The sequence below is a fragment of the Phascolarctos cinereus genome, unplaced genomic scaffold (assembly GCF_003287225.1).
Source record: "Phascolarctos cinereus isolate Bilbo 61053 unplaced genomic scaffold, phaCin_HiC Scaffold_2;HRSCAF=192, whole genome shotgun sequence".
NCBI classification, from domain to species: Eukaryota; Metazoa; Chordata; class Mammalia; order Diprotodontia; family Phascolarctidae; genus Phascolarctos; species Phascolarctos cinereus.
Genome location: NW_027555625.1, coordinates 201846015 through 201868009, shown reverse-complemented (window position 1 = coordinate 201868009; position 21995 = coordinate 201846015). Strand labels below are relative to the sequence as shown.

Here is a 21995-nt window from a genome sequence, read left to right as displayed (position 1 = left end):
ATAGTATTGTTATTATCATTATTATTACTCATTAAATGCCCAAGCAGAACAACTGTGGAACCTACAGGTGTCAGCACATTAAAATTTCCATTAAGAGTTAAGAAATTTTCAAAAGTTGTTAGTTTAAAAAAATAATGAAAATATGTCCATATACTGGAAAAGACTATACATACGCATACATATATGTATGTATGTATGTATCTTTTCTGTGGTTCCCAGTCAAATTGCTGATCTTTGTGCCTCAGTTTCCTTATCTGGAAAAAGAAGCATTTTACAACATCACTCTTGTTTCTCAACCAGTAAAACCCCCCACAATTGTGTTGTCATTTGTTTTTTAGGGGCTGATAACTGTAGTCACAGTTCTGCAAGGGAAATGAAGTCTTAAATTCTTGGAAACGTTTCTACTTACAGGCATTCAACTGGGAGCTGGGGTCAGTACACTTGCCTTTTCTTTTGCTTTGTTTTCTCTCTTCATCCCTGATCTTCCGTTCAGCACCCTATCAGAGAAGATAAAAGATCTTGTTGTCTGTCTAGTCCTCTCAAAAAAAGTCTGACTTTATTCTTTTAAATTTTATTGATTTATTTTGATTTATCAACGATCACTTCCATATGCTTTTGAGTTGAAAATTTTTCTCCCCCTTCCTCCCCAAGATGGTGCACAATCTTATATGCTATACATTTACATTCCTATTAAACATATTTTCACATTAGTGAAGTTTTAAGTAAAAATTAAAACCAATAGGAGGAACCATCAGAAAGAGGAAACAAAACTCAACAGAAGAGAAAAAAAATGATAGCGATTCAACTTCCATAGTTCTTTCTTTGGATGTGGACAGCATTTTCCATCATGAGGCCTCTGGAGAGGTCTTAGATCCTTGTAATGCTGAGAAGGGTTCAGTTTAACAATATTAGTCATCGCACAACATGGCTGTTACTGTGTACAAAGTCCTCTTGGTTCTGCTCACTTCACACAGCATCAGACCACACAAGTCTTTCCAGGTTTTTCTGAAGTCAGCCTGTTCATCATTTCTTTTAGCACAATAGTATTCCATTACATTCATATACCACAACTTACTCAGCCATTCCCCAATTGATGGGCATCTTCTCATTTTCCAATTCTTTGCCACCACAAAAAGAGCTGCTATGAATATTTTTGTACATGTGTGTCCTTTTTCCATTTGTATGACTCTGGGGTATAGCCCTAGAAGTGCTATTGCTGGATCAAAGGGTATGCACATCTTTATAGCCCTTTGGGCATAGTTCCAAATTGTTCTCCAAAATGGTTGGATCATTTCACAACTCCACCAACAATGTATTAGTGTTCCAATTTTCCCACATCTTCTCCAACATTTATCATTTTCCTGTTTTGTCATGTTGGCCTATCTGATAGGTGTGTGATGTGGTACCTCAGAGTTGTTTTGATTTGCATTTCTCTAATCAATAAAGATTTAGAGCATTTTTTCATATGACTATAGATGGCTTTAATTTCTTCAATCTGAGACTGACTTTATTTTTAAGCAAGGAAAATACAATCACCTCTTTGGAGATGTGTCACCATTTAGAATAGTAAAGTTAAGTTGTACGTTCTACAGAATGCCTATAAATGTACAGATTCTGATTATTAAATGTGGAAAGGACCTTAGGAGACTATCTAGTCCAACATTTTCATTTTACAGAAGAGGAAAAGGAAGTAGCAGAAAGAGTAACTTGTCCAAGGCAACACAATAAGTTAGTATCAGAGCTACTAGCTTAGTGGGCAACTATACTACATATACTGACTATATAAGAGGCAAATAGATAGTATGTATGTATTTATGGATGGATGGATGGATGGATCCATCTATCTATCTATACACACATATATACAATCCTCTTCCCCTCCAAAAATTTTTCTTTATAATAAATCCAGTCTAAAATTAATATGTTCTTCATGATATTTAAGAAATATTATGCTTGACTCTTTGGAATTTAAATAACTTTATTTTTAATTTTAATTTTTGTTTTTTTACATTACCAGAAATCCCATATAACAAACACTATTTTTAAAAGAAAAAGAAGAGACATAAAAATTAAATCAATCAATATATTGAAAAGATCTGAAAACATAAGCAATTTAAAGGGAATCAAGTTTCCTTTTTCAAAAAGCATACTGCGAATTTTAAATTGATATCTTCTTTTTGTCTAGATAAATATTTCTGAAGTAATAACTTCACTAAAAACTATCAAACTGACCTGACAATTGCTCTCAACTTAAAAAAAAAAAGTGGCCTGTGGTTTCCTTATTTGGCCAATTGTTGCCACATTAGTAAATTTGTTAAATGTTTTAGAGTGGATTAAGAATAGTGAAAATTCAAATGTAGGCAAATATGTATTTGATATTTGGAGTTCTAGGACAAACATCTTATGTAATGGAATAAAGGTAAAGACTTTCTAGAAATATGATAAAATAGAAAGAAACCACTAGAACAGCTTTCTCAAAATAAAAGGTCTTTTAGGGTATGAGTGTAATGAGCTATTAATGAACTGAATAGTCATTTTCCAGGCTCAGATTGGTCAAGTGAAACCAAAGTCTCCTTCCCCCTGTAATGCGAGGTGTGGGTGAGCAGCCAACAACATACTCAGGGGAATGGGCTGCCTCAAGAGGTAATGTGTTCCCCACCACTGGAGTTCTTATCAGGGATACTTTAAGACAGGATTCCTGCTTAGATATGAGTTGTACTAGATGACCTTTGAATCGCTTTTGGCACAGAGATTTTGTGATAGGACCACAGACTTAGAGCTGGAAAGGTCCTTAGATGTTATCTTGTTCAAACTCTTCATTTCATAGTTTAGAAAACAAAAGACTAGAGAACACAAGTGATTTGACCAAGGTCACACAATTAGTAGGAGACTAAGCCAAGACCTGATTAATTATACACTCTAAACAAAGCAGCTCACTGTAGGAAATTTTCATACACACATTTAATCATCATACTGTCCAGAGAGATGGACAATGTCTGAAACCAGTTTTAGGTTACCAAATTCGAATGGGGATGGGAGTGCTACAAGGACTTCACAAGCAAAAAGGATATTTTGGTAGAAATCAAATTCATGAATGGCCAAAGTAGTGGGTAGAAAAAACTTCAAAAATCTAACCAACTACAACATTGGAAGTTAAGAAAAAGAAACATATCTTTAGGTAATTACATCAATTCTTTATCTAAAATGGCATGGCTCAAGAAATTAATTTGAAGATCTTCTTGAACGGCTGCAACTGAATTTTACATTAATTCAATTCAATTTTTGACTCCAGGGAAAGCTCTGTGGTAAATGGACTTCATTAAAGTTTTTCTCCCTTATGGAGGGCCAGAAAAACATAAATTCATCAGGGAGAGCTCCTGCCAAATCTCCACTTGTTAGAGGTCCAAATTTTCTTCAATTTTCTCTGAAACACTCATTTCTTCTGCTGCAAGAACAGACTTATAATCATGATGCTCCATCCAAGAAAAGTACTACATAGCTAAAAGGAATATTTTCAAAGAAGCAGTTTCTCTACTAAGATAAAACTCCCATTTGACTTGCTAATCATTAACAAAGTAGTCTATATTTTAAAATGTATAGACATTTTTATCCTAGGAGAAAAATGACTCTATAGGATGAAAGAGACTTTCTTCTTTGCCATTGAACACAGAGTCAGAAGGCACAAAACGTGTATTGAGTCAGCATGAACATGGAGAAGTGGGATAATAATCAAGAAGAGATGAACTAATTCTCAAAAAGAGACAGAATCAAGGAGGCATTAGGTTGTTTCATAGAAGAAAGGAGGTATAATAGAATTAACCTATAATAAAAGTAAGCAACTTTAATTATCGATGTTTACTGAGTGTCCAGAAAATGTAATGAATATTTGTTGAGTGTCTATCAGATATGAGTTACATAGGAGCTAAAACCAGAGCAAAAAGAAATCAGAAAGATACTTGCAAGACCATAGAGAATATTTTCAAATTCTGCATGTGGTAACATTAGGGAAAAGGTTTCCATAGCATGGAAAATGCAATATTTTTTTTTCATTAAGAATTTCACCTCAGTGACCTAAGATTACAAAACTCAGCATGAAAGCTTCTAAGAATGCAATTTCATCTTTTATGTTCCCAAATAACCTGTAATTTCAGGGATCATATTACTTTTCTTGTATAACATAAAATAGGGTAAAAGGGGATTATGAGTCTCATCCTTTCCCTCCCTTTTCCATCCTCCCCTCTCCCCCAACTGTCCAGGGTATTTCTCCTAATAGAAATGGGACTAGATTTCCATGACAGATGTAGGAAAGAAGAAAAAAATGTGTTTTTAAAAAAAAATACTTTGTACTCTTTTGGGGGAAATGGGATACCAAAAAACTAAATCAAGCTTTAATTTAAATCTTTTAAATTGGTATTTATAACAGGAAACCCCAGGGATACTGTCCATAAGGCACCACTAGAAGCAAACCACACATTTTCCTACATATAAAATTGTCTACAGTTTTCTATAACTACAATAATTCATTCTTAGCTAAACACCTGTAATGCTTTTCATGATTTTGGAGATTATCGAGTTCTCATTACATGTGATTAAAATAGACAAATAAGTTGGAAAGCAATAAGGCTGCAATAAAATCATGTCAGTGGTCCCAAACCCATTCTACCATGGATGGTAAGGACACTTTTTTTGTATTCCAGAATCATTAACCTTGTATCCCCATAATGACATACACAATGAATAAAAATGCTTTCTAAATCTTATGACTACCACTCATTTAGGAGTCATCTTAGACAAATAATGAAACTTAAATGTTCTTGGTCTGTTCATTTCAATCTCTCATTGGAGCAGTATTTAGCACCTACCATGTACAGAACACTGTGCTGGGTGCTGGAGCTATAAAGACAAAAGAGTAACTGTTCTTTCTGCCAAGAACCTTTTGGTCAAATGGAGAGGACAACGTATACATATAAGACTATACAGGGTAGGGACAAAATGAGTCAAAGGAACTTTTGGGAGGCGGGGCATGAGCGGGGGGGTTGGAGGGGATCACCAGAAGGTAGCAGAAGAGGGGAGTCTTGAAGGGAAATATTTCAGGAGCTGAAGGAGAAGGGAGGGTCTAAGAGAAACAGAGGACATCCCATGCAAAGGCCCAGAGAAAGGAGACGGAGCATGGTGTGTGTGGATCAGCAAAGAGGCCAGAATTATGCACCAAGGAGTGCATGAATGAGAGCAGTGTGTAAGGAGACCAGACAGGTGGGAGAGAACCAGGGTTTGAGGAGCTGTAAATGCCAGAGTGGGTAAGGCCCCTGGAGTTTACTGAATAGAGTGAGACTAGTACTTTAGAAAATGGGCTTTGGCAAAGGTGAGGAAATTGGATTGGCCTGGGGAGGTGAATGAAACATAGTCCCTGCCTTCAAATTTATCCTTCACTAAATAAATGAATGAATGAATGAACGAATAAATGGGGCAGCTGGGTGGCTCAGTGGATAGAGTGATGGGTCTGAAGTCAGGAAGACCTGAGTTCAAATCTTGCCTCAGACACTTACTAGCTGTGTGACCTGGGCAAGTCACTTAAATTCTATTTGCCTTAATCCACTGGAGAAGAAAATGGCAAAACACTCCTGTGTCTTTGTATGGTCCATGGGCTCATGAAGAGTCGAATATGCCTGAACAACCAAACACAACCCAAATAAACAGAATCAAGCACATAGCTACAATACATATGATTATGGAATGTACTCATATGATTGATATGCTACATCATATAATTGTGAGAAATAGCATGACACTGGGGAGAGAAAGCTGCCCTCACGGTCAGGTAGAACTGGGGTCAAAGTCCCACGCTTGACACTTAGGGTGATATGGTCCTGGCCACAGCCCTTGGCTTCTTGGTATCTGAAGTAACTCTAAGACTGCAAGCTAGGGAGAAGGTACGAATCTGCGTCAGCAGAGAAAAGTTCATTACTATGAGTTCCCCATCCTAATGAATTTATAGATCCATCGCAAAATAAAATTATATAATCACGTTATAGATAAGTTACAAAACAAAATGAGAAGGAAGTTGATGCATTCCCCTGACAAGGATTTTGAGCATCTTTTTCCATGGCTCGTGATAGCTTGGATTTCTGACAGAAATGTAAGCTTTCACATATCCATTAGCATGTAAGCTGTCTATGGGCTGGGACTTGTTCACTCATGCCTTTGTCCGTCCCTCGTACTTAGCACAATGCCTAACATTTAGAAAGCTCCTAACAAATACTTGTTGGCTGACTGATCAATCTTTTACCTTCTGCAAATCTTATATAAGGAGATTTTGTCAAAATGGAACTGTCAGAATACCTTGTGATTTGAGAACTTGGGGAAAGCAAGTTTAGGAGCATTTTGCCATTTGATCATAACTCTCGAATTATTCTTGATCATTATTTTGTAGTCTTTGAAGCAAACTGATGCTAATTTAAAAATCAAACAGCAAATACTTGTTGAGAACCTAGAACGTGCTCGATGCGAGGCACTGTATATTTTCCAACTTTCTAGATGGGAAATTGTGCTCCTCTATCAGCAGCTAATTTTATTATGACACTACATACACCCTATTTTATCCCTCGAGCCAGCTAAAATATCTTGCTCAATGAAATGTTATGCTGCTTCATATATCATTATAGCATCCAGTATAATCATTTACATACAATAGACATGTAAATATTTCTAAATTACTGCAATTTCTCTACTTTGTTTTAATGGTAAAAAGTGTCTAGGGAAGGGGATGGGAAAGGGAAGGTTTTTGGAGTAGAAAAAAAATTTTGATTTATTGAAGTAAAAAATAGCAGTTATCTGCCTAAGGGTCCTCAGTGCATTCTTTTAAATATTGTTAATTTGGTTCTCAGATCTCTTTTTAATATTGCAAAATCCAACATACAAGTGAAAAGGACTTTGGACTGGCAGCCTGGTTTCCAAAGGAAGCTCAAGAGGTACTCTGAAATACTCCCACACCTGATCTTACCTTATCACAGAAGACTTTAATCTGGCAATAAGCCCTGTGAACAGGTTTGTTGCTTCGGTTATTGTAGCTGTACGTGTCAATCTGAATGTTAAGGGGCAGCCCCTTCACACCCTTCTGAGAGGAAAAATCTGTGCTTAAGCAGTTCACAGAGATGAACACCTACAAAAAGAAGGAAAAGTTCCACAACAAGTCATATACAAAATCACACAGTCCCAATTAGAACAGCTTACTGAAATACTATGCTTAAGTCAAGCCACAACAGAACTAATTTCACTGACGTACCTAGGAAAGTTAATTGTAAATTGAAGAACTGTGCCTAATTAGCTTTTCACAAAGCATCTTTAAAAATAGGGGGGAGGTAGGGGCAGCTAGGTGGCACAGTGAATAGAGCTCTGGCCTTGGAGTCAGAAGGACCTGAGTTCAAATCCAGCCTCAGACACTTAACACTTACTAGCTGTGTGACCTTGGGCAAGTCACTTAACCCCGATTGCCTCACCAAAAAAGCAAAAAAAAAAATATAAATATATATGGGGGAGGGAATTTTTTAAAATTAGCATTAATATATTCATTTGTCAAAGGAATGATAGAAGAGAAAAGAAAAAATTCCAAGTGGTTCTGCATACCATTACTTTTATCCTTCAGGCCATATAGTAATGTTGATTAGGTGAGTTGGATTAAACTTCTTTCATCACCTGGTGAGTCTTCAATAGAATAATCTTTAAAAGTACACCCAACTGAAGGCACATGTGAGTTCCAATAGCAATTTAAACAGTCATCTCTTTGGCATCCTTCACTAGCTTCCCTATGCCTAATTTTCTCTTTTTAAATAAATTGCAAATTTTTTCAATAGCACTTTCCACCTTCTTCCCAACTAGCAAAAAGCCCACAAGACTGATGTTTTCATGTTGCTCCTAGGGTAAACAAGAAATGGGGTCATAAGTGTCGGTGGGAACTAGGTGTAATAAGTATTATCAATGAGTCTGCTTGTCAGTAAAGGCAGGTAGGTGATGCAGTGGATAGAGTTCCAGGCCTGGTGTCAGGAAGACTCATCTTCTGAGTTCAGACCTGGCCTCAGACACGTACTCGTTGTGTGACCCTGGGCAAGTCACTTAACCCTGTTTGCCTCAGTTTCCTCATCTGTAAAATGATCTAGAGAAGGAAATAGCAAGCCACTCCAGTATCTTTGCCAAGAAAACCCCAAATGGCATTTCCAAGAGTTGGACACGACTGAAACAACTGAACAACAACAACAACAGTACTTGCCATTTCTTTTGTTTTCACTTTAGCAGAAATAGGTACCAAAGAATTCTCAAAATAGGTAAAATCCACTGTACAGTTAAATCCATTATCTTGTTGCTAAAACACATCTATAAAGACCCGCACTCCTTAGATATTTATGGGTTGGTCATAAAAATGTATCCAAATTTTTAAAAATTCATTTGTATTCTATGCATTTACCACTTTGGGGGTGATGAATAGCAGAGGAGCAGGACAATGAATTCTAGAAAGCTTCTGGTCTAGTCTACAGCATCAAATATCACTTTCTTTCCTTTGTTCTTAATTTATGTCACTTGAATTTTTTTAAAGGGTACCCCTTTGTCACAGTATTTTGGTATTTGTGAATTATATCTACATTCACCTTTCTCATACTACTTGTGGGCTTTTATCGTGTCCCACTTTGCTTTTGCCTTTCTAGACAAGATTGAAAAATCTTCTCTCCTTCTTCCTTCCCCTTGAAAAAAATCTTTTTCTGGACCTTCTCTAATTCCAAGACATCCTTGAAATACAGCAAATCATTTTTAAGGGTGGGATAATATTTTACAGATTTGTTATCACTTTTTATTATTTTTTATTTTATTATATATTTTATTGTTAATACCCTTTTTATTATTAAGTAATTTATTTTTAGTTTTCAACAATCACTTCCATAAGCTTTTGAGTTTTAAATTTTTCTCCCCCTCCCTCCTCGCGTCCCTCCCCAAGATGACATGCAATCTGATATAGGTTCTACATATACATTCCTATCAAACATATCAATACCCTTTTGATGATAGCAAATGCCAGCCAGAAGTTGGGCCAAACACAGTTCAAGTCCTTAAGGAACAATCTATCATGATTCTCAGGTCCTTTTCTTGAGTCATGACTCAAAGCCCCCCCCCCCTTTTTTTTTAATATTTAGAGGCTGAATTTTTTTGTCCTTGGCAAAAAATAAAAAATTTTTTAAAATCCCATCTAACCAATATTCTCTTCACTGATACTATAGGGCTAGGAATAATGAACACAAGTATCTCAGAAGAATTAAAAATACAATAAACCAAAATGCAACAGAAACATGCATATTAGATATAAGTAAGCTGTAGGATCTTTCCAATAATAACTTCTTCATAGGAACTGGCATGAAAGATGTTATTGAGAACATACAAGACCAGTTAAAGCCTGAAAATACAACATATGTACCTCCCGATTTTCACACTGGTGCTCTAAACACACCAAACTATGTAGTTGTAACTGCTTCTCATTCTTTTTTGCTTTCAGCCCCAAATCCAGTCAAGAAGGTCTTGCCCCAATTTCTTCAATTATCATTTCATAGATAAGTGTCCCCCTAGGCCCACATGTCTCCATTGTGCCTGATATTACAAATGAGATAGTTCTATTATTGTTAGCTGACTGCTAGAAGATTAGGAAACATTCCAATTCCATATCCTCATCTCCCAAAGGGTAGCTCTGAAAGTGGAGGTTAACAGATAAAACCTTGCTCTACACTAATTACCATCCAGACATCCCCTAAAATAGGAGCGTATCCCTAAAACATGTACAGAGATTTCCTGTACAAATGGGGAAAGCTGAGAAGTCATCTGTGGAAACTGCCACATCACCTCCTGCCTCAATCTGGTTGCAGAGTAGAAGGGCCACAGCCCTCTTCACTCCTGTCTCCAGACAGCATTAAAGTTCATTTTCACATGAAAGTCTTGTCCATCAGTTTTCTCCTTTTCCCTCTGGTAGTAGAGAAACTGAGTTACCACATGAGCCCTCATTTTGAAAGGCACTTACTGCTAAATATAGGAATTGAAATGTGTAGGAGAAATTTGTCAAATATCCTTCTCTGAAAACTTCTCAAACTCACAGAGGAAGCCCTCATTCAAACTGCTACAATGGGTGGCCCTAATACTTTAAGTAAGTGGGATCTGCCACTGTCAGCTGACTTAGACTCATGATAGAGATGGGGTGTCATCATGCTGCTTGCTGCATTTTCATGTGGTGTGTAAGCAAACTCACAATTAAACAATCTTTGTGCAGAAATGAAAAGTAAAAAAAATTGTTATATTTTAGCACATATATGGTGTATATCATACATTCTGATAAGCATAAGCTGGTTTTTTTAAACTACAATTTTTAAAAATGAAAATAATACTAGAATGGTTATAGAGATGATGTTCTTAAAGGTAGGATAAATATATGTGCAGAATATATGCAAGAGAAAAATATTTCAAAGAATGCTTTTAATAAGCAAAAACAATTTTTCTCACATCTGTGACACCAAAAGAATTACTTACATCATATAACATTGTCTATAGAATTAACTATAGAAGGCCTCATTCAATAGGAAAAATATTGGCGCTACCTGCAGCTGCTGATATGAGCAAAATGACACTCAGTGAAATGTGGGCAAAGCAGCTTCAAATGACTGCCCTGGCAGATAACACAGTGGGAAAGGAGGATTGTCCATGTGTCTGAAAACTTTTTTGATCAATTACCTGAGAAGCTGAAATCTTCCCATTTCGCAATGAAAAAGTGATTACAGCAACAGCTGTGGTTAGAGATGCTAATTTGATTACATATGTACAACATGTTGAGACTGTTATGTTAGAGAAGGTGTTATTTTGCAAGCCTATTTCTTACAAGGCCAAATGAGGAGAAATTTTCAAAATGACCAATGGATTTTTTAATGAATGTGACATAAAAGAGTTATATTGGAATGACACTAATAGAGCTCAATTCATCTCAGGACAAATTACAGGCCTATAAGTGCTAGTTAAAACTATGGTTTCTCACAAAATATGGATAAACTGCATTTTTCACAATCACTTGTATTAAGAATATGAATGAGGAGCTATAAATTTTTCAACTTCAAGAGTAATCAACTTTTTTTTTTCTTTTTGGTTAGGTAATGGGGTTAAGTGACTTGCCCAGGGTCACACAGCTAGTAAGTGTTATGTGTCTGAGACCGGATTTGAACTCAGGTCCTCCTGAATCCAGGGCCGGTGCTCTATCCACTGTGCCACCTAGCTGCCCCAAGAGTAATCAACTTCTTAAAAGGCATTCCATTAAAAGGAAGACCTGTGCAAAATTGTGTATAGGAATTGCTGTTGTTCACTTGTTTTCAGTCTTGTCCAACTCTTTGCAAACCCATTTGGGATTTTCTTGGCAAAGATTTGCCACATCCTTCTCCAATTCACTTTCCAGATGAGGAAGTGAGGCAAACAGGGTTAAGGGACTTGCCCAGGGTCACACAACTATTAAGTGTCTGAGGCTACATTGGAACTCAGGAAGTGATGATATAGGAATAGAACATAGGAAACACCTATTATTTCAAAACATGTTGGCTTTCTTCTGCTAAAGTACTCTGAAGAATCTGTGAGCTAAAAGAAGAAATTTCTAAATTTCTTAGTCATAAAAATGAAGCAAATTCATTTTATAATAAAAGTTTTCTCTTCTGAAACTTGTATATTTGTTGGACATTTTGGAAGGGGAAATTGACTCCTCCAAATAGACCCATATAAATTAAATATATAAATAAAATAAATCCTCTACATAAATCAAAGTCACGCTCTGGTCAAGAAAGGTAAAGTGATTGAATTTATGAAAATGTTAAAGCTATGATTAATACATTTATAAAATATATTTGTTTCCCAACTTTAAAAAATAGCCATCCTAAAAATTAAACTGAAGAAAGTAAAGACCTGTTTATTAATCACTTGCCTACAGGGAGTTGATACCCAATAGAAGGAAATAATAAGAGAACACCTAGCTGCCCTTGATTTATTCAAGTTACCTGACTCATATGAACTATATACTCAGATCTGAAAGAGCTGTCAGACATGACTGCTGAACTACTATCAGTTATATCTGAAAGAGCATGGAAAATGGAAGGGGTAACACAGATCGGAGAAGGGCAAATGTCCTGATTTTTAAAAAGAGCAAAGAGTCTGTAATTGGCTAAGAGCTTTACTTTGATTCTTGGGGCAAATCCTAGAAAAGTCCGTTAAATAGTTGGTGAACATCTATAAAGGGAAGCAATGATTACAAACAACAGTTAAGCTTTATCAGGAAAGACTAACTTCATTTCCTTTTTCCACAAGATTTCTAAACTAGTACTGGGGAGCATGCTGTAGATATAGTTTATGTAGATTTTAAGGAAGTTTTTGACAAATTATAACATTCTTGAGAAGATGGAGAAATATAGGTTAGACAATAATATGATCAGATGAATTCAGAACTGGTTTGCTGGCTGGACTCAAAGTTTATGATTCAATATCAAAGTGGCGAGAAGTCCCCAGTGGAATACCCCAGGCTCTAGGCTTGGTTCTGCACTATAATGACTTGAGTAAAGGCATCAGTGGTATGCTGATCAAATTTGCAAATGACACAAAGCTGGGAGAAACAGCTATTATACTTGAAGAAAGATTTGGGATGCCCCAAAATCCTTAAAGGATACAGAACAGCTGAATTTAATAAGATGAAATTCAAAAAGGATAAATGTAAAGTGCTGCACTTAGATATAAAAAATATTACTTCATATGTACAAGATGGGGAAGGCACAACTACATATAGTAGTTGTTCTGAAAAGGATCTGGGTGTTTCAGTGGACTATGAGTACAATATGAACCAGCAGTGGCAACCAAAAAAAAGCTAATACAATCTTGAAATACATTGAGGCATAGTTTCCAGGAACAGGGAAGCAATAGTCCCTTTTCGCTGCCCTCATCAGACCTCTGAAAGTCCTGGGTTAAGTTCTGTGCAAAGGACAAGCTACAGTGTCCAGAAGAGGGCAACCAAAGTGCTAAGAGGCCTTGAGTACGTGACACATGAAGACTGGTTGAAGAATTGCGCATCGTTCAACCCGAGGAAAAAACAATCATGGAAGACTTGATAGCTGTGTTCAAATATTTGAAGGATTTTCCCCCCTAAGAAAAGGGGATTAGACTTGTTCTGTTTGGCCCCAAAGGGAAAAACCAAAAACAGTGGCCAGACTCAAAGTTTACGGCTAACACAATGGAAAACAGAATCTTGTAGAGAACTGTGCTGAATTTAAGAAGATGAAATTCAATAAGGATAAATGTAAAGGTGCAAAGTTTCAGAAGTTGAAAAGGCAAATTTTGGGTTGATGTCATGAAAAATTCCTAAAAATTCAAGCTGTCCAAAAAGTGGAAAGGTTTAGATCAGCCAACTCAACAGACAATGGAATGCTTCCTCCTCTGTAGAAGTCTTCAAGCAGAAACTGAATAACTGCTTGCTTGTCATATTTGTCAGAGGGTATTCCTTTCATGTATTAGTCAGACTATATGGTTCCTGAGGTTTCTTCTCTCAGATTCTGTGACTAGTCTACAGAAGCAATTTTCATTTTATCTGAAAGATTCCAACATTCTAAATATGAATAAACGAGAAACCTCCTTGTCATAAACAAGTATGATATATTTGAATAGACATGATTCACTGAAAAAAGTATTTGCATATGGAAATCTAATTATGTTTTGGCTATTAAACAAAACACAATTTTTTTTACTGTTAGTAACAACTTTGGCCATTAGACAAAGAACTATTTTTTGATTAATTAATAAAGATAATTATGAGTAGAAATTGCAATGATATTTTCCCTGTTTTGAGAAACTTTGTGCCAAAAAATGACCCCATCTACATATTAATAAACATATTTAGGGGTGATATTTAAGCTTATAAATATTAACATAGTTAAATAATTCCATAAATATTTGTTACATTATTTTATTGTATTTTAAGATGTTTGGTATTATAAAATTGTAACAAATTCTTGATTTTATTTGAATAGAATCTGAGCTGAGAAAATTATTTCTACATTCTTTTATAAAAAAATGTAGACATAGACATGAGTTGTTTTTTGGGTTTTTTTTAAGGAGGTATGGGAATATTGTTACATAAAGTTGCAAACTACTGAGTTGGAGGTTGCTTCAACAATGTTCTAATCTTTTTTAGGGATGCTTACCAAAATGAATAAAATAATGGTTAAATAGTACAGTGATGTGTTTGTGTTAGTGGCAAATGATCTAAACAGTCACATTCTAAGTTATTAGGATTCTACTCCCCAAGTGGAATTCCTTCTGTTTCATTAAAAGTAACATAAGATGTCCTATTGCTTGCTACATCTTTACTATGTACACGTATACACGTACATAGTGCATAGTGTATAGGCCAAAAGGAGTAAGGTACAGTTGCATTTAACTTTGTGTAGATTTTTCCTAAACAATGCTCATTATAAGTTGAACCACATTTTAAATGCCCTGGAAGAGTTTAATCTTTAAAGAAACAGTGAGGTGAATATTTTGGAAAGCAAATCATTGCCTAATTTTATCCTTTTTGTGATTTTTGTATTGTTGCCTCTCTACATTTAAATGCATTGCTTCAGAGCACCTCAAACTGAGAATTTTAAGTAGAGCCAGGTTGGTTCAAGTTATCTGCAGCAAGGGAACACCACCTAGTGGACGTTATTGGCATTACAGCTTCCTAAGTGTTTTAAGTTTCAGGGAACCTTAAGGAAGAAAAGATTGTCGAGTTAATAATTTCTTGAGCTCTGAATGTCAGTTGTAAAACAAAATCTTTGGATGACACTGGCAGATATGAGTGCTGGATGTTAAGGGAGGAAACCAGAGAGAGTTAGACAGAAATAGAGGGGAAAAAAGTAGATTGGGTAAAGAGATTTGGAGTCAGAAGACTGGAGTTCAAATCCCCCACCTTTGTTGCTTATTACCTATGTGAATTTGGATAGGTCGCCTCACCTCTCTTGGTCTTTGTTTATCTATAAAAGGATATAATTAGACTAATTGTCTCTAAGGTCACTTCCATCTCTAAATTTATGGACGCCATGAAGAAAGTGTGGAGGGAGAAGAATGGTTTACTTTCCTTATATTGCTTAAAATGCCTCAGTAAAACGGGTCTCTCAACCACATCTGCACTTTTATATTCATAAATTACAGAAATGGAAGGGACCTCAGAGAGAATTTTATTTAACTTCTTCATTTTACAGATAAGCAAATTATAGCCATGATCTAGTCCAGGGGTGGGACCCTGCAGCCTTGAGGCCACGTGTGGCCCTCTAGGTCCTCAAACGCAGCCCTTTGAAAGAATCCAAAAGAACAAATGTTTGGATTTAGTCAAAGGGCCACACTTGAGGACCTAGAGGGCCACATGTGGCCTCAAGGCAGCAGGGTCCCCACCTCTGACCTAGTCTATATCCTGTTTTGAAGTGGAACTACACTGAAAGCATTTTGGGGAGAGGAGTGTGTGTCTCAGAGTTTATACTGTCTAAATCCTACTTTAGGATAAACGTTCCCAACTTATCTCCCACCACTTCACCAACTCCTTTGTGCCAACCAGACCAGCCTAAAAGTTCCTCACACATGTGTCATGCAGTCCTGCCTCTGCTCATACTATTCCCTTTATCTACAATGCCTTCTTTTTCCCCCAACCGTCAATACCCTGATCTAGTACTACTTTCTTAATATATTTCTTAATTACCCCAGACAGTAGTGATCTTAACTTCTATAGCATCTCTTACCTGTATCATTCATCATCACTTCAATCAACTGCCTGGTACTGTTTATTACTCTTGTACATGAATATGTCTTGTAGACTCTAAGCTCTCTAGGATATATAGCAAGAGAGATACAGCATATATCTATAGGGTATAGGCTTTTGTCACCTATAAAGTGAAGGGGTTGGACTATATATGCGTGTGATATAGGATATGGAGATCACACAAATATCACATCTATCCTATAGATCACATATATAAAATCTATATCCTATATAGGATATAGCCCACATGTATATCCTATATAGATCACATGTATAGGATATAGCCTGTGTGTATGTGTATACACACACACACACACACACACACACACACACACACATATATATTTAAATATGATACAGGATATAGAGATCATCTAGTCCAAGCCCTTCATTTTATAGGTGAGAAAAAGACAAACCAACAAAGAGACTGTGTCCAAGACCAAACAAACAGTAGAGCCAGGATTCAAAAGCTTGGGTCTTCTGACTCTGAATCCAATGTTCTTTATAGCATGCTGCTCCTAAGAGGCCTAGGTCTTCTCTTACATTGTATAGTAAGTTTTCTGCAATATCTAGCAGAGTCCCTTGAATATAGTAAGTTCTCAACCAGTGGTACTGGACTAGATCATCTCTAACACTTTCTAGATCTAAAACTCTGCTACTTGTTGACTGATGATTATAATAAGCCACCAAGCTGCCCCCCCCAATTATTTCCTAGTTTCCAGGTGATGGGTAAGTAATTTGCTCAAATAATAGACTACAATTAAACCCTGGTATATAGTAACCTTAAAATTACTTTGGCAAGTTTACATTGAGTTCATTTGCTTCTTATTCTATATAAAAATGTACTGTCTTATATTAAACCCATTATTGATAAAATACAAAATTTAAATTGTTTTTTCCATGTTCATAATATCTGTCCTGAAGCATTCCCTCTCACCAATATCTTTTGTAATCAGCAGGCCCACATCTGCAAACCAGAGGTAAGGATGCAGGCTATAGTTGAAGACCAGAGTTAGAAAAAGGGGGTGGGGAGAAAGCAGGGAAGGAAAACTTGATTTGTGTAGACTACTTATTTACATTATATAATACGCATGCATTAAAAGACTATCCAGTTTGTAGGAAGAAACAACTGAACTACCCTCTGTCCATAAAGACTGTGTAGTTCACTTCCCAAACAGAACAGATTTTGCCTGGGAAAGTAAATCTTAATCTCATCAGTTCCAGAATTTTGTGGCAATCCAACATAAAGTATAGTCCTGACTCTTCACATTTTAGAGCTTCTGTTCAAAAAAGAAACAAGCTTTGGTCAAATCTTAGGATACGAATAAACAGAGACTTCAGAAAAACCTTATTCTCACCATTATTCGTAATTATTTGTGATCCATCTAGTTCCAGCTTTTTTGCTACCATAACTTACGTCAATTTATTTCCCAAACTGGCACATTTCTAATCACTTCACATGAAGACTATGGTAACAACCCCAATTCCTCAGCATTAAATGTGTCATTTTGTTATTAGCAGACTTTTGCTTACCATAGGTCATGATGCTGTGAAAACACTGAAACAACAGCCCAAGTGTTTGCAGAAGGAGGGACAGGACAGAGAGAAGGCTCTGAATGAGGGAAAAGGAGAAAGAAAGGCCTTTCTGGGCCTGTGCCAGAAGCATTAATGGACTCCCTGGACTTCCTCACAACTGCCTCGAGCCACTTCCTTGTGGAAGGCAGGGGCAGCCAGAAAAGCCATGGAAAGTAGTACTGGCAACAGGATGGAGAGGAAGGCAATTTGCTCATGCCCTATTTACAGGCTGGCACTGCCAATGAGGTGGTTTGCCATGCCACACAAGTGCTGGAAACTGATGGTCCCTGTTGTACTACTTCTTGGTATTTAATGGCATACATCTCACTTCATGCAATAAACATAAAATGATTTTGTAAAAATATTTTAATTGCAACACGAGAGTTTATAATTTAAGGAATATTTTGGCAAATCCTTTTGTAAAACTAAGTCACACTACAGCCTTAAACATACAGAATACATAGAATCCTATTGTGCTAATTGTTGACTCTGAAAAAGAATATAATTAGGTAAAACCAAATGTCATCTTAAAGGCTCTCCAGCCTGGTGCCTCCCTTATATTTGCTTAAATAACAGACACGAAAGACATAACTCTGGCAATCCTCTGATTAAATTTTTGTGGCTTACTTAGCCATACAAAAAGAGAAGATGTATGCTCAGAAGATGTATCTACTGCGCCACCTTAATGCCCCCAATTTAGCATATGCTCAGCACTATCACTGAGGATGTCTCATAGATTACAAATAGAAGAGGGATTAACTCTAGACGATGAGGTCCTTTAGATATTCCTATTGAGGATGACACTTTAATAATTTACATCAATCTCCACAACACTTCAAAGCTTCCTAAACAAGATTCATAATCATTCAAGAGAATTTGGCCTAAATATCTAGAAAAGAAAACCTAAGTGAATGAAGAATACCTATTGTCCAGATGGTAACATATAGTTAAATTAATTTCTTAGAGTTGGTAAATCCATACACCTACCTTGGGCAGAAAATGCAAACAGACAATAACCTGGGCACAGAATAGAAGCCAAAGAAGCTAACCAGAATGGATTATCTTTGGAAAATCATGCAATGTTTTCAAAACACTACACTTCTCCCTAAAACAAAGGCCCATTTTTTCATTATCAGTATTCTTCTAGGGATTCTGTATATCTATGAATCATAGAATCAAAATCTCCCAGGACAAAGTTACGTGAGTTAAAAGGATAATAAAGAGGCATAAGATGTGTGTAAAGAATTGTAGGTCAAGCAACTTATTACTGTGAAGAAATGCACAGAAGAGCATGGAGGAGGTCATGAGACAGTCAACTATATGACCAGTAAAAGATGTGAGCAGGTAACGTAGCATGGGAAAGCACAGAGCCATTTAAGTACCAAAGTTCTCTAAGATCCCTTCCAACTGAGGGTCTATGGGGAAAATAGGCTCATTGATGCACTGTTAGTGGAGCTGTGAATTAGTTCAGCTATTCTAGAAAGCAATTAGAAATTATGCCCTCCACCCCTCACCCCAGATTACTAATTAAACTATAGTTACTCTTCCTCCCATTTGTACTCTGCATTGAAACATCCTCGAAGATTTTGATCCAGCTATGTTACTACCCATTTCCTGATAGAGAGGTGACAGACTAAATATTTAAAATGAGACACATTTGGGCACGGTAAATATGGGAATGTTTTGCTTGATTTGGGCAGGTTTTTACACACACATATATATATACATATATGTATATATATGTATATATATATATGTATATATATATATATATGTATATATATATATATATATATATATGTATATATATATATATATATATATATATATATACACACACACACACACACATGTATTTTGGCAAGGCAATTGGGGTTAAGTGACTTGCCCAGGGTCACACAGCTAGTGAGTATCACGTGTCTGAGGCCACATTTGAACTCAGGTCCTCCTGACTCCAAGGCTGGAGCTCTATCTACTGCGCCACCTTGCTGCCCCCAATTTAGCATATTTTTATAAAGATTTTGGATTTCTTTTTTTTTTTGTAGTACAGAAAGGAGGTGGAAAGGAGAGAAAAGTGCTTGATAATTAAAAAACTAAAATCCCTTCCAACTCTAAAATTCTTTAATTCTGTTAGGCTTGTTTAAAGCTGGGTACCCATAAATATAGTGCCTTTTTGTAAAAAGCTCAAGCATTATTTTTTTTTGCTATTGTGTACAATACATTAGCAGACAAATTAAATTCAAAGACAATAAGCAAAGAAGGCTTATTTTATGTAAAGATTGGTCAGCTGGAAAAACAAGCAACCTTTTCATAATATTCAGAGTTAATAGCAAAAATCACTGAACAATTTTAAGGTAAATCTTAATATTTCAAACAGAATTTCCATTAAGAATGAAAAACATTCTTAGATGAAGGTAAGGGACTTTTTAATATATCTTCCAATCTCGCCTCTCCATACTGAACTCAGCACTTCACCTCCTGCCTCCCTATCTTCTGAACAAGCTTCATTCCCTCTCCTCACCTCTGCATCTTAGAATGCCTAGCTTCAAGGCTCAGTGCATGAACCGTATCAGTACTTTCTTTTTTTTTTTAAATTTGCTTTTTTTAATTTATTTGTTTTTTTTTATTAGTACTTTCTTAATTAGTTCTGGGGGTCTGCAAGCCCTCAGTTCTTTCAAGGTGGCATGATTCAGCTCTATGCAGCATAATCTATTAAATCTATTAGTTGTAGAGACCACTAGGATCAGCACTGCATGTGAATCCATTGGTTAGTCAGGATTTTGTATTTAGGAAGGTGGCATCCTTCCAGCAAAAGCACCAAGGGGAAGAGAAGGTATGAAAGGGATCATAAATATAATCTTAGATTCATTAGAGGAGAAATAGGAATTAGTCTTCTTTTAACTTCTCTCAGTAAACAGTCACTTAATATACTTTGAAGTAGTATGCCACATCCCAAACAGGACAGAATCTTAGGCAAAATCAGTCAGTGTGCACAAGCTATAAAATGGAGACATTCAATCCATTTCTCATATTTTAGAGAAATAGTTTCTATAGATATAAATATAAACAAACAAAAATACCACCGACCCTTCTTACAAAGTATTAAAATGGAGGAATGATAGGATTTCAAAAGGAAGATGAATTTCCCTCTCTCTACTCGTTTCCCCCCTTCTCCCACAATAAAAAAATTCCTATTTTTTTAGTCTGAGAATTAACTCCGTGACAATTGGCCCAATGTAAAGAAATGTTCCATACACAACATATATACAGGAATAGTACAATGAGCTGATTCTCAGACTCTTCTCTGTAGAGTTTTTCTTTATTCTCTAAGTAGGTTTCAGTCTTACATCTGTTGGGTTTCTGGCCTCTGTTCTAACTTGAAGTGTTTTAACTTAAGGGTACTAGTCTTTTCTTGACTTGCTGGGCTATCTAGATTTCCCCAGTTTTCTTGGTCCAGGCAAAAATTAAAAAAATTTTAAAAAACACAAAATAAGCCCCTTCTTCCCTTAATTCCACCATTGTTAATCATTTGTAAATAACACTACAGATGACCAAGAAGGAACAGATGACAGCCAAAACTAGAGTTGGCAGCCCACCAGATTTGTGGTTTGGCCTATTAGGGAGTAAAGAAACTCTACAGGAAAAGGGTCTAGGGCTTAACTAGGAGTGCTGTCTCCTTTACCAATTGGGGTAGTTTTTTTTTTATACCTCCTTGCCTAATATCCTATAAAAATGAAAAAGAACTATTTAAGAGTGTTAAATGTTTCTTTTCTTCCAATTTTAAGATTTCTTTACCGCATTCAATGGCAACCTTGATTCAAGTCATAAAGTACCAAGACTTAAAATCACATAAGATGAGCAAGTAACTCATTTGGTTTCCACCCCTAAAATTACTAGAAGAAGAAAAAAAAAACCACAAAAAATAGCTGCTAAACAGGCCAAAGATGCTCTACTGGATTCCTCTTCAAACATCCAACCCACTTTTCTAAGTCTAGTTCCTCATTCTTGGCCATGAATTAATGTACTCACTATTTCTCTGAAGATTTAATTCTATTTCTCAAGTCTCAGTTTGAAAAAGAGAAGACATTTAAAAAGGCATATAAATGTGGCTTACTTTCTCATAGGATTAACTTTTATGAAATTTATGATACCAAGTGCTTGCTAACCCAGAAACCAACAAGAAATAAGATCTTGAACTAATGTATAATGATTGTTCCAGGAAGCATTACAAAAGCCACACAATAGCTCTTACAATTAATTGTATTCTCCAATGATATTTCTCAAAAAAAAAAATAGGGAAAGGGAGAAGGAAGAATTATATCTAAAACACACATCAGAGCTATAATCTTATTTCCTTGAAAATAAAGTAAAAGTTTCTACGTATAAGTCTTGTGTACTCAATTCAATCTTTTAAAGCATTATCTTTAGTTCCATGATAGCACATGGGACTTCTTCAGTCTGGTTCTAAGCACAGCAAATGTGTGAACTTACACAAGTTAGTTATTTTCTGTGCCTTAATTTACCCACAGAGGAAATTACAGAAATACTTTCCACCCACCTAATTCACAGAGAGAAAGCATGCAACACTTTC

At 36.1% G+C, this 21995-nt stretch overlaps 1 protein-coding gene across 1 annotated transcript in view; it reads right to left on the bottom strand.

Moving 5' to 3' along the window:
• The window catches only part of GRHL1 (grainyhead like transcription factor 1), an 80068-nt gene that overhangs the window by 22923 nt on the left and 35150 nt on the right, over positions 1 to 21995 (bottom strand). The window contains 2 exon segments of the mRNA XM_078149767.1: positions 410 to 497; positions 7001 to 7159. Of these exon segments, the coding sequence (XP_078005893.1) occupies positions 410 to 497; positions 7001 to 7159 (247 nt within the window).